Source organism: Molossus molossus, unplaced genomic scaffold (assembly GCF_014108415.1).
Source record: "Molossus molossus isolate mMolMol1 unplaced genomic scaffold, mMolMol1.p scaffold_m16_p_11, whole genome shotgun sequence".
Classification (NCBI taxonomy): domain Eukaryota; kingdom Metazoa; phylum Chordata; class Mammalia; order Chiroptera; family Molossidae; genus Molossus; species Molossus molossus.
Genome location: NW_023425346.1, coordinates 32,741,578 through 32,758,591, shown reverse-complemented (window position 1 = coordinate 32,758,591; position 17,014 = coordinate 32,741,578). Strand labels below are relative to the sequence as shown.

The window sequence follows — 17,014 nt, the reverse complement described above, 5'->3', positions numbered from 1 at the left end:
CAGCTAAAGAGAGTCACTGCTGAGAATGAAGGCTTGATGAGAGAGACGTTTTGGAAAGCTGCTCTGATGTTGTAACACCCAATTTAAGTTGGAAATAGTTATATTTAAAAAGTCTCACCACCTGTTTTCTGGCAGATTCCATGGGGGATACTCCAGGCTAGAGTCATGATGCTATAGTCCTGTCTCAAGTCGCTGTGCGCTTAGAAAAACAGCTGAATCTCTAAGGTCAAGTTCTCCCAATTATAATGTTGATTAAGAACAGATGCTCAAAGAGTTTTCACTAGTTCACTCCTAATGGGCAAGTTAAAGGTCATTTATTACAAACATCTGTGAAAGCACTTAGGTATTTCAGATCAAACTTGCCAGCATGTAGCCAAGGCACCAGATCTGGTTTTCGATATCTGAGTTGCCCTGGATCTTGTTTGTAGATAAAATCTTTTTTTTCAAAACATGTTTTTATTGATTTTTTTTTAGAGAGAGAACATGTATCAGCTGCCTCCTGCACGCCCCCTACTGGGGATGGAGCCTGCAACCCAGGCACTTGCCCTGACTGGGAATCCAACCTGGACCTCTCAGTACATGGGAAGACGCTCAATCCGCTGAGCCACACCAGCCGGGCTGTAGATAAAATTGTACATGTGTTGGGAAAAAAGATATAAAGTGCCTTTACAATGTGAAGGATCCTCTTAACACCCCCAGTTGGGCTACCATGTAAGTCTGTTTCCAAAATCAGATTTTCTAAAGTCACAGTCTCCCTGAGATGCCGTGTCCACTGAGCACATGGAGCTATTCAGAAGGTTGGTGCTAAGAGCTATCTTCACAGAGACGTAAGTATGACATTTCGGAGCTCCACCCTGTCACTGACCCAGCACTGAAGAGAAAGCCTTCAACTTCGGGGAATCCTTATAATTCCCTGGAAATTTCAAAATATCAGTGTTAAAGAATAACCAGGAATCACAAACAAGCTCAAGTTTTTTTCAAGGTCCCTTTCAATGTTTATCATTTTACTGTGAAAAACACAATACATTCCTTGTATGATGAACATGGCACTTATGCTATTCGAATATGTGTTTCCTGTTGCAGAAGAAACCATCAAGGGAAAATGCTTTCTATTGTACCATCATTAGCATACTTCCCTCTAAGAATACAATGAAATTTAAAAATTGTGAGTGGGTGATACAACGCCCACAATCTTGAATATTTCCTGATTGAACAGGGAAATGTTTGGGGAAGCTGCAGGCCTGATGGAAAAGTGTGGCAATCCTTCTTTCTTGGATTTTCTGCAGCACCTACTGTCTGAATGATCATTTTGTCTTGTGTCTTCTCATGCACACACTTCTTGTCCTTCAACTAGAAAGGGAACCTCGGAGAGGAAGCCCCCTATGGTGCTCAGCCCAGTGCCTTGTGCATAACCTGGCTGCCTGAACCATTGACTGACGTGTGCATTTGCAGGGAAGAGCCTGGAGAGATACACTTAAAACCTTTATTCATTGATTTACAAAATGTACAATATTTACAAAGTTTAGGCATCAATCTCATATTGACATGAATGCTGTGGAGAGTCTAAAATAAATAAGTGGCACATACGTTCATATACACATCGCAGCTCTTTGTACTTCAAGCTGTCACCAATGGTGGGATTTAATGGAAGGTTTAATGTGATAGAAAAGTCCGAGGGATGACCTGTCCTGGGTCTTCCACATAAACGGCCCTTCTGTGGCTCCTTGAGGCTGGGGATGGCAAGCAAATCACTTTCTTTCCAGAGAATGAAACACCAGCCATTCTGACAGGCATACAGGGTACAGCCACATCTGTCCGGAGTTGGCAGTGATGCCCTGAGTGGCAGGTGATACTCCCTGCGCCCCAGCAGGGAGGCTTTGCAGTGCTCGTCTTCTCATTAAAAACCACCATTCAGACTTTGTCTCTTATTGAAATCTCATGCAGTATTTGGAAGGCGTCCGTGGAGAGTGACCATGCACAAAATGTACTAGTAGATATGTACAACATCCACCTTTCATTGTCTTACAGCATCTTTACATGTCGGATAGACCTGTCTCTTCTTTTAGCAAGAATGAATGACGAAATCATACCTTCACCCCTCAAAAAAAAAAAAAAAAAAACAATCTGGAGACACATGCAAATGGCACCCGCAGAGGCAGGACTGGACAAACTCCGCATGGTAAGATGGCCAAGTGCCCATGAAGTCAGGCCTGCAAGTTTCCCGAGCGGTGGTAATTCTGCCTTTGCTTCCCCTCCAATCCCGCCTCATCCCATCTATCCTAAATCAGAAGGAAGAGGCTTCATGTTATTGAGTCTCTTAGAGCCTCGGCACCTTCATCTATAAAGTGTAAATACTAGTGATTTCCCTACATGGTTCTTGTAGGAAGTATATATATGGCCTAACTTATGTAAAGTGCTTAGCGTAGTGCCTGGCACATAAGAGGTGCTTAATAAATGTCTTGCTTTCTCTCCCTCTAATTCCCCACCCCAGTGATAAGCAACTTTTTGATAAGCCTGCTAAACTCTGGATTAAGGCCATTTGATGCAATTTAGATGAGTGTGTATCAGAGTTACCACTGTCAGTTCATATTTGGTCCCTGAGGAGGTCTCATTTTATGAGCCAGAGACATTTCCTGTGCAGAACAGACGGACCCTGACAACACTGTCTTCTTTATCTGCAAGGGCTTCACCACGTTCCATGCAAACGAGCCCCACAACCCGCAGAGGAAGTCATCCAGGGATGGTCACCACCCCCTTCTGGGACCACACCACTGAGGAAGCTGTGAGCAGAGCCTGGAAGCCACCACGTTACTTCTGCTCACAGCACAAGTAATTTTTTCAACACTGGTGCAAGTACTATAGATAACGTCCAACACACATATATCACAAGTTCTACCACTGTTGAAAAATAAGGATTCTGATTTGATCGTTTTGTTCAGAATAAAGAATCTTTTACAATATATTTTAGTTTCTAGTTATGCCATACAAAAATAAATATTGTATCCATGATTTACAAGGAAGAAGAAAAAAGTTGTAACTCAGGATGCCAAAAATATAGGAAGGAGGGTGAAATTTTTACTGTCTACTTAAGCTAAAGAAATCAACACTTCCCACTGAGTGTGCTCACTAGTCTCCCTGCCACCCTGGGTCCCCCTACTTCTCATCCTAGGGTATTGTGTCTTCTTTCCTTGTTAACATCCAGACAATGTACTGCAGAACCTTCCCCCTGAAGTCACTGGGGATTCGAGAGAGGAAGGACAGGGAGGGCTCTTGGGCAGCATGACTTGCTGATGGAGGAAGATCTGGCTGAGCCCCACACTGGACCCTCACAATGAGCCAGGATCAACCTCCACACGTTCAGAACTCATTTCTCTGCCTAAATTCACTATGTCTGTATAGAACCCCATGACTGCAGAAAATAACCCAGTCCTGCTGTGGGGCTCCTGGAACACCCACTGGTCCAGGCACAACGAGGTGCCCGACCTCGCCAATTATGTGAGGGATAAACATCCATTTTACAGGAGCTAGTTCCATTAAGTTAGAAAAAATCCTTTTCCAACCTCCTGCCCCCCGTCATCTCCCACACAGAGCAGAGGGAATACGACCCACTGGGAGAAGAATGTAGAAAAATGGAAGTGGACACATTGCTCACTACTTTCCTAGAGACTTAGTAGGACTCGCCGAGGAAACGATCCATTCATTTTGCAATTAAAGTTTTCAAATTCTCAAGCTATAAGTGAATCCATGATTATATTTAAACCAATAGTCCTTTAACATTCTCCTAAAAGCGCACACAACTGTTCACGTTGCCTAGCTCTCAGAGGGTCCCAGGACCTCCTGTGGTTCATGCATATCTTCCAAACTAAGAGCCCAGATCTCAATAAATGCAGGAAGATTTCTTGGAGTGAAAACAAAGGTGCGTGGTATAGAACTCGGACTATGTTAGGGGCAGGCTGGCTTGGATGAGGTCTCAGCCTTGAAATGACAACATTGAAGCAATGCTTGTTCCTCATGGGGAGTGGAAATGCTTGGCCAGGAAACATCCTCGACTGTGGTGGCTTCACCTGTGTGACTGTTGCCAGGCCAGTGACTCATGCATGACTATGGGCCGTCCAGATCCCCACGGATCCCTACTACACATCCACCTGTGAGCTGCTACAAGGTGAGTCCCAACCATACCCACAGGCAGGACACTATCACTGACACGCAGTGTGGCTGCCCATTTGTCTGATTTATGGGTGACGTCGTGGCAAATGTGGCATCAGTTTCATTTCGGGGGAGTGGCAAATTACAGATATTTCCTTCACAACAGGAAGTGCAGACCTGAAAAAAAGAAAGAGAAAAAGAAGGGTGATGAGAAGCTGGCAGTTCTCGGAAGGAGGCGGAGCTTTCTGAAGGGCTGTCTCCCTCACGACAAGACTCGGAGGCAAATGACCCGTTTGACAAATGCGACACCTGCTCTGCATGCAGGGGCTGGGTGAAAATTCATCTGGAAGCAGCGTGGCCAAAGTGAAAGCCCCCAACTGAACTCCAAGGGACATGGTTCTGCCTGTGACATCCACCTTGTGGCTACTACAGTTTCCTACATTTCCCAGGTCTTGGCTATTCCCTCTTTGAAGCGGGGATTGTTCCCCTGCCCAGTTTTCACAATGAAGCTGAAGTGGCAACAGCCCAGATAATTTCCAATGAAATATGTACTTCAATCAGAACTGTCTGCATCATCCTCGCCCATTCCCATGGGCGAGTTAAGGTTCGAAGGGTTGTCAGTTTTGCAGTTATTCCTGCTTTATACTGCTTTATTTGTGGATCATGAGACAGAAATAAACCCAAAGAATTATCGACAGAAGTCATTTTAGACCACAGCCACTCGAAGTGCAGACCAGCAGTTTCAGCATCAACTGGAGCTAATCAGACATGCAGAACCCCAAGCTTGCCCTGAACGTAGCAAATGAGAATCTGCACTTTAACAAGATGCCCAAGTGATCCAAGTACACAGTCCTGCCTGCAGACACCATGATGGGTAACGTCCTACGCAGTCATCGTCTGCACAGACTCCTGTCGGTTCACCACTGATACAGGCTAGGAAGACATCGCAAAGTCGAGGAGAGAAACTGGGGTCAGAAATGAGTTTGAATTCTGTCTCTATCACTTACTAGTGGTGCGACCTGAGCACATGGTGTCACTTCTCTAATCTATAACTTCCTCCCTGGTGAAATAGCCGCAATAATTCCCGAGAGCCAAGCCCAGCTTGCTAGGGTGTCAGGTAAAACCATTAGGCTCACCTTCACATTTCAAACCAGGAGCAAGCAGGCAGATTATACTTCAAAACGTACTTCTTAGTGTGTTTTAAAAGTCTCTTACAAGTCAGGTGTCTATAATCTTGAGAGAAAGAAGCCCCCACAAACGGGACCACTGCAGGCTGTCAGAGGGGCACCTCTCCCACCCCCCAGGAGGGCAGCATGATGGGGACAAGGGGCAAACTCCCAATTAAGGCCAAAGCCTGACATACAAGCTCATGCGTGCGGCCAGCCCTGAAGGACCAGCAAGAGGGTCCGGCGGCCCAACGTGAGCCAGGCAGCCTTCCTCTGATTCTTCATATTCTCTCAAGGGCGCCCTCAGGGTTGGTCTCACACTGGGTGCCCAGGTGCAGGCACCAGATGGGGTCTCCGAGGAGCAACCCACAAGGAGATGGTTCGCTCATCCCTTGCTGAAATAACTCAGGAGCCGATGGATACCGTCCCCAAATCAGCATCCCACAGAAGACACGCGCCCCGCTTTCGGGAAGGTTGTCAAAGCGACGCCGCCTGGATGAGTCTTTGGCTCACCCGCGGCGCTTGGCCTGCGTGAGGACAAAACTGGTCCCCTGCTCCTGTCCCTCCTGGTAGTTGTATTACTTTCTGAGTGAAGAAAGGGCTCATGATCATTTTCAATACCCTCTCGGTGTTATGTTGACATAATTTATCCTATGCTCTGGTGTAAAGCTTATTCTTTTCGAGCAAACAGGAAGGATGCAACTCCTAATACTGCAGAGACGGCCAAGCGCCAGCCTACACGGGAGCAGAAGCTGCGCGTGCGCACTGGCGGCGTCCGGAGCGGAGGACGCTGACCTTGTGGCCTTCCCGCTCCGAGTCTCTGCAGCCCGTGGACAGGCACTCTTCCAGCGGCACGCAGCGTTTGGTGACCGAGATGCTGTTTCCCGTGACTTCCATTGTGTGCTGAGTGTAGCAGTATCTGGTCTCTGTCAACAACAACAAAATACGTTTTAATTGACATAGAAAATGTTAGCCCAACCTGCCTAGAAGGGAAACAACGGGAGGGGCAACCCTGTAAGTGCTGAGAGGATGTAACAGCACGTGGGATGCACACCGTGTTGGGTTTATGTCCGACGCCAAGGGTGTCTTTGAAGATCCACTGAGCCCTGGTTGCAGGAGGGCCTTCGAAGACTGCTGGTCTCTGCCCACTGTAATCCTCGCGAACCAAGACCTAGTAGCATCGCTCTATGCCTTTCAACAAATTTTACCACTGGACTGATCGGTTGCTATTGTTAATCCTCACCCGAGAGAAAGGGAGGGTGGAAAAAGAGAAACATCGATGCCAGAGAAACACATTGATTGGTTGCCTCCCACATGCACCCCTACTGGGGCCAGGAATCGAACCTGCAACCCAGGTATGGGAATCGAACCTGCAACCCTTTGGTGCATGGGCTGCTCTAACCACGGAACCACATCTGCCAGCAGGGTACCACTGGGTTGATTTTTATTTTTAAGGGAAGAGAGATTTGGAGGGATGATTTAGGACGTGAGAGTCATAGCAATTTTTAGGGAGGTGAAGGGATGAAAAAGTTCAAAGAATATGGGGTTAAAAAAGAAGTTAGGCAGGTAAAAAGATCTTCAAGGAGATCATAGACTATAGCAGAGGCTGGTGTGTGTGTGTGTGTGTGTGTGTGTGTGTGTGTGAAACAGCTCTTCCCAAGTAAGGGCAGAAAGATAAAAAATTGATTCACTGTATCTGGGGCAAATGACTTTGTCCAAAAGGAAGAACTTCTTGCATAGAAGCACTTCTGTCTTGGAATTCATTGCAGAAGACAATGAACCCAGCGATGAAGGTGCTCCGTCATGGAGGAGAGCTGTTTCTCCCCAGCATGCTTCGTGTCTTTCCAGGAGGCTGGACAAAGACAGACCATGATGTGAGTTTCTAAAGTCCCAGCTAAGTCTTAGGCATCTGAAAACTTGAGATTTCTTCCAAAATTCCGTGGAGAGCTTTTTGTTTTTTTAAATTTGTAATTTAAAGTCTAAAGAAAAATGGCTTCGCCAGTGTAATTCTTTAAGTCCTCCAGGCAGTGTTCAGCTTTCCAAGCCTGGGATTTAGTGGAATGTTCCTATTCCACTTTCAGAATGAAAAAGAAAATGAATAATTCTCAAGAAATGTCACTGAGCTGTTTTTCATCCATATCTTGGACTTAACTTTGCATACTTTATCCCTTTTGGATATTTAGTGGCTAATATGGAATTATGACCTTCTATGATATTATTTATTAGGCAATAAAAATCCCCCCACTAGATTCTGTCATAATCTTGGCAGCTTTTAACCAAAGTACTAATAGCCCAAGAAGAAAGCAGAATAATTTTAGGTTCTGAGAATGAGCTCCTACATTCTGGGAGTCATGAAAATTCAAGGGTTTTAATAATCATCCTAGGTGCCTGCACCTGCCGGGAACCTGACTGGCCTCCGACTGAGTCTGGTTAAGGACAGCGACTTTCCCAGTGGTTACATTCTTGGTGGTGTAGGTGGGCTGAGTCTGTGCCCATGCCCTCCCCCAAACGCGGTCCCCACACTGCATCCTCACCAGAACTTTGTCAGCTGGAATCAGGTCAAAAGGCAGACCCTACTTTGCTCAGGATCCCAGAGAGTGGGATCAGTAAGGTCACTTTATGAGCTCATAAGAAAAGTTGAAAGCCCACGATATTTTGAAATTGCAGTGATTGGTTTTCTGATGAAGAGGAGGTGGCAGCTGTCCCGATGTTTTCTTAAGCCTCTGACAGGTTTCAACATATGGAGGCCGATGACCTGAGAGATTTACCGCCTCTTCCAAAGAGGACTGGTTTACTCCTCTAGTATCAGACTTGGTCATTTATGGCCCTGATGGGTAAACCTTTCCCATCCACACCCCTACTTCAGATGTTCAAGAGCGCAATAAAAGAAGGAATGTTTTTATCTCTGTCTCCTCTTTGTGCAGACAACCAGGAGCAGCTGCCAGAGGTTTTATAGCTCCAAACGTAAATCTGAGCAGATAAGATCGCATGGCTGTGCAATAAGTAAATCATTACCTGGCTTCAGTTCTGGGAACTGCATTTGTCTCCCAAATAGTGAATTATCTTGTTTTAACTAAGCCTGAGAATAACATTCGGTGGACCTGATAGAACTACCTTTTGTTCATACTGTCATAGCCATAGCAAACTCATTTAATTTATTAATTGGAAGCTTATTCCATTGAATGAAAGTAGAGACAACAACTGGTGAACCTTTCTCCTCCTCCTCCTTCATCTTCTCCTCCTCCTCCTGCTCCCCCTTCTTCTTCTTCAGGAAAATATGCAGAAGCCCAGTATCCAATAAGCCAATTCTTGCCATTCTTGGGGGAGAAGGGTGACCAGTGATGAGGCTGGATAAAAATGTTTGCTCACACTCACCAAGTCCCATCCATAACACAAGGGTATACTGAGAACACCCCATCACTTCCCATAGCAGAGACTTCGGGTCCGAAGCATCAGTCCCTTAAACGTGTCCATTCCACTTCTTATCTTACAACGCCCTTAGGTGAGTTGTAACATGTTAACGTGGGAAAAGGTTCTGTGGTTAAATAAGTTTGGGAAATGCTCTAATAAAGCCAAACAGGTTTCTTTAGTGCACAACTTATGAGAGCCTTGAATCTGTACTTGATCTCCAAGGGGGGTGGGGGCAGGGCAGGCAGAATTTCTGGAGCAGAACCAGGCGGACCACATGTGGCTTATCCCAGGACTGCAGAATTGATAAAAAACTGAGTTTCAGCCACAGAGCGTTGCTCACCATGCATTGTGAATAATCCTTGGGTTAGTGATGAGGTTATATGAGAATCAAGCCTGCTGATAACTTCACACTAAAAGGATTTCAAAGGCTTTTATCTAAAAGATAAAAGATGGATTTGAATTTCTACCACGTTAGTTTGGGCCTCTAAAAAATCTCATATTCTGCACTGCATGGTATTCCCAGAGGTTGTGAAACAAAAGTCTTTTACTGTGAGATTCACAGGCATTCAAGCAAAATTAGAACTGAGTAGGAAAGCTTAATCAACTATTGGGAGACACAAAATATAATTTTTGTGAAATGCACACACATCCCCCCCCACACACACATATATATATACACATACATTTCCTAACCTAGCTCTAAAACTTAAAAAAAGGTTCAAAGCGAAATGTAAATTTCCATTTACTCATCAACATTCAGTTTCCAGTAACAGAAACTAGCTAACAAAATATGCACAAAATGATCTGAATTAAAACGAGACATTAAATGTGACCAACTCTCTGGTAAAAGGCCTCCTGGCCACTCAGTTATTCTCGGTGGCTGCCTCTAGTTTTGTTTTTGTTTTACAAACACGTATAATTATGAAAGTGATGCTAGAGACCAAATCGCCAGATGTAAATTTAACGGGAGGAAAATAACTTGAATTATACTATTACCAATTATACTGAAAACTAAAGGCTGGTGGCACGTCGGCCCACTGCCCCCGATTCCCACAGTGCACCAGCCCTTCACATCCTGCCTGTGCACCTGCCAGGCCCTTCTCTACAGGGACCGTTCACCTAAGTGTTCAGATGCTTTTCTCCCTGTCTGATCCCGCAGACTTTCTGTGCGGTTGCAGGTTCTGCTGTGTATAATCTCCTCCGCGATTCAGAGCTTTGTCTAGATTTTCTCATGCATCTCTGTTCTCTTCACGTCTAACTTCCCCTCACCCAGTGTCGATATTCTCCCAAGTCCAGTTCTGAAAGCTCCTCTCACTCAAGTTGCCTCATCCTGCCTCTAATGACATATCTTCAGTCTGACTCTCTCCCGGGCTATAGAACGTGTTTCTAACTAGTTCCTGGAAGTCACCAGCAGCACCTTGTGCCTCGTGCCTCTCAAACCCATCGCACAGCGCCCTCCCCCTCGGATCTGTTTATCTTCCTGCATTTCTACCTCAGGAAGCGACGTCCTGAGAAGTGGCACCTCTACCTCGGAGGAGCAACTTCAGGATCAACTCAAACTTCTCTTGCCAAGCTGGGTGTCTCCAAGTCCTCCGAAATCTCTCCATTACCCATCTAATCTTTTTTGCTCCATTTTCCGTTTCCCCAACACAGGACCTCATTCATTTCCTGTCTTCTTTGTCTCCGATCTCTCTTCTTTCTAGAGCCGGACAACCAACCACCGACAGGTCACTGAAACCAAGGTCAGATCAAGCCACTCACTGCCTATGAAGGCACGAGGAACACCTAAAATCACGAGTGACACCTAACTGTCAAGGAGTCCTGACTGCTTACTGCTCGGTTGATTTGGGGCTACTCCGCTGCTCTCTCTCTCTGTCCTTGTAGCTCTGGGGCAAGAGTATGGGAGAAACTGTGCTTCCCTCCTGGGAGCATCAACTACATTTATAACTCAGAGCTTGGCATCTGACACTCAGCACTTATTACCCAAGAACTGCAATGACTCCTTGACTGAGGCCCCAGACCACCTCATCATGGCCTGCTAGATACCTTGAGACTCCATGACATAACTTTTGACTATTTATCACAACGAAAATGTTCTCCTTTTCTGCCCCTGGAAACCTGATGTCCCTCAAAGCTCAAACCAGATGCGGTGAATTCCATGGAAACCTTTCCTTGATTTCCCTCCCACCCAGGCTCGCCCTGCCTTAGCTTCCTTATTTGTATGTCTGGCTCTCCTTCCAGACCCGCATTTCTCAACATTGGCATGCACACTGGCTTATATTTTTTTTACTGGGGGACTCTTTTGTTTTTTAATTAAACTTCAGATTTTGAGATAGTTGTAGATTCACACATATGTGTGAGAAATAATACAAAGTGATCCCATGTAGCTTTTATTCAGTTTTCCTGGAACGGTAACATATTTCAAAACTATAGTATAATGTCTCACTCAGAACACTGTCGTTGATGCAGTCAAGATACAGAACATTCTATCTCCACAAGGATCCCTCCTGTTGACTTTTTATTCTCACACCCTCTCCCCCTCTGTCTTCACACCCTCCTGAACCCTTGGCAACAAGTAATCTGTGCTACTTCTATAACTTCATCATTTCAAGGATGTTATATAAATGGAATCCTACAATGTATAAATGCCTGGGATCGGGCATTTTCACTCAGCCTAATTCACTTGAAAGTTACCCATGCTGTTAATTAACAGTTTGTTAGTTTTTATTGCTGAGTAGTATTCCACGCTATGGATGTACCAAAATTGGTTTAACGATTCACCCATCAAAAGGATATCTAGGTTGGGGATATTATTAGTAGAGCTGCTATCAACATGTTTTTTGTGTGTGAACATAAGTTTTCAATTCTCTGGGGTAACCTGGAGAAGTGGGATTACAGGGTTGTATGGCAGTTGCCTGGTGAGTTGTTTAAGAAACTGCCCTACCGTTCTCGTGAGTGGCTGTTCAATTTACACCCCACCAGCAATGTATCAGTGAGCTGGTTTCTTCTCATTACCGCATTTGGTGATGGTGTTGTTTTTTTATTTCAGCCACTCTGATAGGTGTATAATGATATTTCATGTTTTTAATCAGCATTTTTCTAAGGGCGAATGATGTTGAATCTCTTTTCATGTGCTTATTTGCCATCTGCTTATATTCTCTGGTAAAATATCTTTTCATGTATTTTGCCCTTTTCTTAACTTTTTTCCTGTTGAGATTGGAAAATTCTTTGTATATTTTAGATACTAGTCCTTTGTCAGATATATCATTTGTGAATTTTTTCTCTCGGTGTGTAGTTTGACTTTTCATTCTCTTATGCAGCATGAAAGTTTTAAATTTCATGGCGTCCAACTTATCCAGTTTTGCTTTTATGGACTGTGTTTTATATGTCAAGTACAAGAACTCTTTGCCTAGCCCTAGATCCCAACGATTTCCTCCTGAGTTTTTGCTAAATGTCATCTAGTTTTATATTCAACATTGAAGTCTGCGATTCAGTTTGAGTTAACTTTGGTAAAAGGTGTTAGACTTAGTTTGAGGTTCATTATTTTGCCCAAGGATGTCCAATTGCTCCAGCACCATTTGTTGAAAAGTCTGTCTTTCCTCTGTCGGACCACATTTGTGAAACATAACTTGGGCATCTTTTTGAGGATCTCCTTTTGAGTTCTCTGTGCCACTAATTTATGTTTCTACCCCCTGCCAACACTACCATCTCGGTTACTGCAGCCACGTGATAATTCTTGAAAAGAGAAAGATTAACTCTCACTTTGTTCCTCTTTTTAAAAATTGTTTTAGCTATTCTACTTTCTTACCTTTCCATATGAATTGTACATTATTCCTGTCTGTCTATAATCTTGCAGAGATTTTGGTAGGAAATGTATTAAACCTATACATCAATTTGGAGAGAACTGACATATTTACTATGCTAAGTCTTTCGAATTCATCAACATGGCAAGTCTCTCCATTTATTAGTTTCCCTTTGATTTATTTTATTAACAATTGTAGTTTTCATCATACATGTCCTATATATGTTTTGTTAGATTTATACCTAAGTATTTAGTATTTATTGTTTTGAACAATTAAATATAGTGTTATATTTCATTTCAGTGACCACATTTATTAATTGATGATATATATAAATACAATCGAGTTTTGTGAATTTATCTTAATATCACATGACCTTGATGAGTTTACTTATTAGTTCTAGAGGTTTTCTGTAGAGTTGTTGGGATTTTCTACATAGAAAATTATGTTATTTGTGATAAGAGATATTTTATTTCTTACTTTCTGATCTGTATGCCCTTTATGTCCCTTTCTTGCCTTACTGTATTGGGCAGAATTTTTAGCAATACATTGGGTTAGTGGATAAACCAGACTTTACAGTGGTTTGTAGTTAAAATAAAAGTGATAACACAAAAGCACCCAGTGAATGCTTCCTGAGGCAACTGTGTTAACAGAAAATACCTGGGCAAAAACACTGTGAATTGGAGTAGGTTAGATGCTCTCAGAATACGTGAAAAAAAGTTTTCTTTAGGCTGACAGAACATTTGGTTAAAAAATTGTTTGAAAATTTCTAATTTAAGGATAAATCTAAAAATTATAGTATCAGCTGAGATAAACCAGCTATACCTTCTCAACAACAATAACAACGACAAAACAGAGTAAAATTAAAGTGGCTGGATAAAACGACAGTGACGCTCAAAGTGTGTGTGGAGCAGAGGAGAGCGGCTGAGGGACCGGGTTTGCAGAGTAGGCACCAGCGAAGGGAAGAGCGTGGAGCTGAGCCCCGCGTCCTATACCTGCTCCCCCCGAGGCACACGAGGACAGAGGCTGAGCGGCTGAGCAGAAAGCCCTGCTAAGGGGCGGAGAGGCCGAGCAGAGCCTTTGTCAGTCTCGGGGACCTGGGAGGCACACACAGGAATCCAGCCAGCAGGGCAGCCAGGAGAAAAGGAAATGCAGACAAGCGAGGCTGACAGTCTCCGTTTAGAATTTTAGGTTGGCAACTATTCACTTTCAGCACTTTAAAAATGTCATCCCACGAACTTCTAGCTTCTCCTGTGTCCGTCAATACAGAACGTTGGCAAGGCCGAGCAGAGCTGGCCCTGCGGCCCGGCTGGGGAGAGCGCCAGCTGGCACGGCCCTCGGGCAAAGTGTTAGGCAGTAGCGAGTACAGCCACAGCGTACATGCTGCATACCCAGCAACCCCGCCTCCTGGGAGGGACCCAGAGACATGACACAGGCGTGTACCAAACGACATATGCAAGAATGCTCATCGTATTCAAAACTGGAAACACTCCAAGCGTGCCTCAGCAGAAGGGATGACGTTTGGTATTTCCATATAGCCATCTACAATACATCTGTGGGAAAGACGACTTTGCTGCTCACAGGAGCATGGATGAAGTTCACATATACAATGTGGGACACAAAGGAGTACGTTCTGTATGATTCCATGTACACAAAGCTCAATGATAGTAGTCACAGTTGTGTTACCTTTGGGAGGTGGGGTTTAGTGACAGGGGGACTCCAGTGGCCTTCTGGGGTTCAACTGCTTCCCATGGGTGGCTCACACATAGTACGTTCATCCTGTGAAAAGTCGATGAGCTCTGCACTTGTGGTCTATTCACTTTCTGGTATGTGTGTTAAACTTTAATAAAAAACCTTTTAATGTAAAAAGGAGGAAGTCTGAGACTTCCGTTTAGTGATATGACGAGAGAGATCACCTGAACAGCATCTCATTCCATAGCAGCACGAATGCTGAGTACCACATACCCACTAGCTTCTGTAAATGTACAGATGAACTCCCTAGAAAGTAAGGGAAATCCCAGGACCAGCACTGGGTTCTCTACCCTGGATGGGCTGCGAGTGTTACTAGACAAACTATAAAACATGCAAAGCCCGAGCTCTCCCGGCGATGAGAGCTGGAAGAGACCCTGCGGAATGGTAGGAACCTTGAAGGGCTATATTCTGCGTGTACGAGAGACAAAAATCCACCCTTGTGTCAAGTCAAACAAAAAGGTGGTTTGTTTCAGCCTGGGCTCTGTCTGAAAAAGTCAACAACAAAGAATCTTTCCTAAAAATGTGTAACCATAAGCCTGTTTTCAGTGGAGCTAGGGACCACATTCCTATTTCCTGCTTACTCCAGATTTCTGGATAGAGAGAGACTCATTAAGGGATATGCCCAGGGTTTTCTTCACTTTCACAGAAAAACAGTGAGCAGCAGACACCGGAACCAACAGGATACGTGTCCCTCCATCTTAAGAGTTCTCTTGGTCTGATTTTATATCAGCAATAATTTCAAATGAAGAATTTGCCTTAGAGGGAGACATCTGCACTTCATAATTAAAGAGGAACATTAGATCCTTGCGCCTTAGGTACCCTCCACAGAACAAGCCTTTGTAAAAATTGTGGCAGTTTTGACTTGACATTTAGTTGCAGAGACTCTTAAACACTTATTCTCTCTCTCTCTCTCTCTCTCTCTCTCAGAGCTTTTAATCTTGCAGCACAGAAGAAAGTCACAGGCAAAAGAGCACGTGGATCTGAGCACGTAACAGTCAACTGCTTTTTTCTTTTACCAACTCTTTCTAGCAGTCCCATGCAGCATATGACTTCAAGGTCCTCTCCCACTCTGGTTCACAAAGTCAAGGAAATCGCACAGATTTGTAACGAGCAGCTGATGAAATTAAGGCTATTGCAAAGGAAGTGCTCAGGGACCAAAGAGTAAACAGAAGTCAAGCCAGCGAGGCAATGTGATCGGTGATGAAGGGCATCTTAAATTCTCGCGTCTGGGGAGGGAGTGCGGGACCAGGGATCTGTAAGTGCCAGAGGCAACAGCAAAGCGATGGAGGAGGAAGTGCTTACATGACACACATTTGGAGAGTCAGGAGTGACAGGGAACCTGAGTTAGCTAGAGGTGGCTGGCTGATGCCACCAGTGCCTGTCACAGTGATTCCAGTTAGGGCAAGGCTTTCTTGATGTTTATTTGACCAAATGATGCTTCACAGCCAGTCTGCAGAACCTGTGAGCGAGCTTTACCTCAGCTGCTAAAACACAGCCTGTCTCTGTGCGCATCCGCATGACTGAGTTTAGCTTTCGACCGACTATTCTTGAAATTCAGGATTCCCCTAAGCAATCTGGGATGTGGGCTTATCCCTCAGAGATGATTAAATACGAACGGCTCCCAACAGGTTATTTTCACATCATGGAATCATTCAAACAGAGTTAAACACGCCATAAAATAAGCAAACAAAAACTCAGGCACGTTGCAGAAAGCTGGTATTCAGAGCAGTAATGAGCTGTCCTTGTTGAGCCTGTTGGTAGGCCTATAGCTACTTCAGACAAACTCATAGCAAACAGAAAAACATAAATCTAGGATGAGTCAGTAGTTTCTAGTAGTTAGACACATTTTCTATTTTAAACTAATAATAATTTTTCATTGTTGGAAAAATCTGGAGAAAATCCGGAGGGAAAGATACAAGGCTTATGGGCAGTAGGGGGGCCGGTCAAGAAGCAAGCTGAGCCCTGGCCGGTTTGGCTCAGTGGCTGGAGCATCGGCCTGCGGACCAGAGAGTCCTGGGTTCAGTTCCCACTAGGGGACCAGAGAGTCCCGGGCTTGGTTCCTGCTGAGTGTGGATTGAATCCCCACTCCTTACCTGCCGTTCAAGGTCCCACAAAAATAACCTGGCTCCCCGATTTGTTCCTACTATTTTCTGCTATAAATTGGTTGTTCCACCCAGTTCAGGTCCCTCCCTGTCTCCAGAGCACACTTGGCGCATCCTGTCTCCGCGCCCTTGCTCGGAGCGACACGTGAGCTCCTGGAACACACAACTTCCATCTTCTGCCTCCACATCCCGCCCACAGGGCTGCTGCGCTCTTCCAGCCCATGAGCCATCACTGCCTCCCAGACCTCAAACAGCAACTCTCCCCGTCAGCTCCCCGGCACCCAATGCCGCGTTTCACTCGGCACCTGCCTTTGTCCTGCTATTTTTGACATCTGAGATGTTCAGATTTTATCTCCCCAGCTAACCTGCAGCTCCTTGAAAGAAGAAACCCGATGCCTGTCTTTCGCTGCGTAATCCCCCAAGAGCCCATGTTCTGTGTCATGAACCTCGGGGCAGCCCCTTCCACTTATCCCTGTAAATTTAAGGACAAAAGGATGAAAGGAGGAGAGGAATAAAGGGAAAGGAGAAAATGTATAAGTGATACTTCTGGGTATCTGTACTTTGGAAGGATGGATTTTGACCTCCAGAGAAAATAGAAGGATGGGCCTTTCTCCCTTCCTGTGAGGAATTCGAGCCG

General features: G+C 44.8%; 1 protein-coding gene across 1 annotated transcript in view; it reads right to left on the bottom strand.

Moving 5' to 3' along the window:
• Nucleotides 1-2,130: 2,130 nt before the first annotated feature.
• LYPD6 (LY6/PLAUR domain containing 6) overlaps nucleotides 2,131-17,014 on the bottom strand; it is a 134,471-nt gene continuing 119,587 nt past the window's right edge. The window contains exons 4-5 of the mRNA XM_036254354.1: nucleotides 6,108-6,238; nucleotides 2,131-4,323 (exon numbers count right to left, since the gene is read on the bottom strand). Coding sequence (XP_036110247.1) covers nucleotides 4,156-4,323; nucleotides 6,108-6,238 — 299 coding nt within the window. The 3' untranslated portion in view covers nucleotides 2,131-4,155. The remainder of the gene's footprint in view (nucleotides 4,324-6,107; nucleotides 6,239-17,014) is intronic.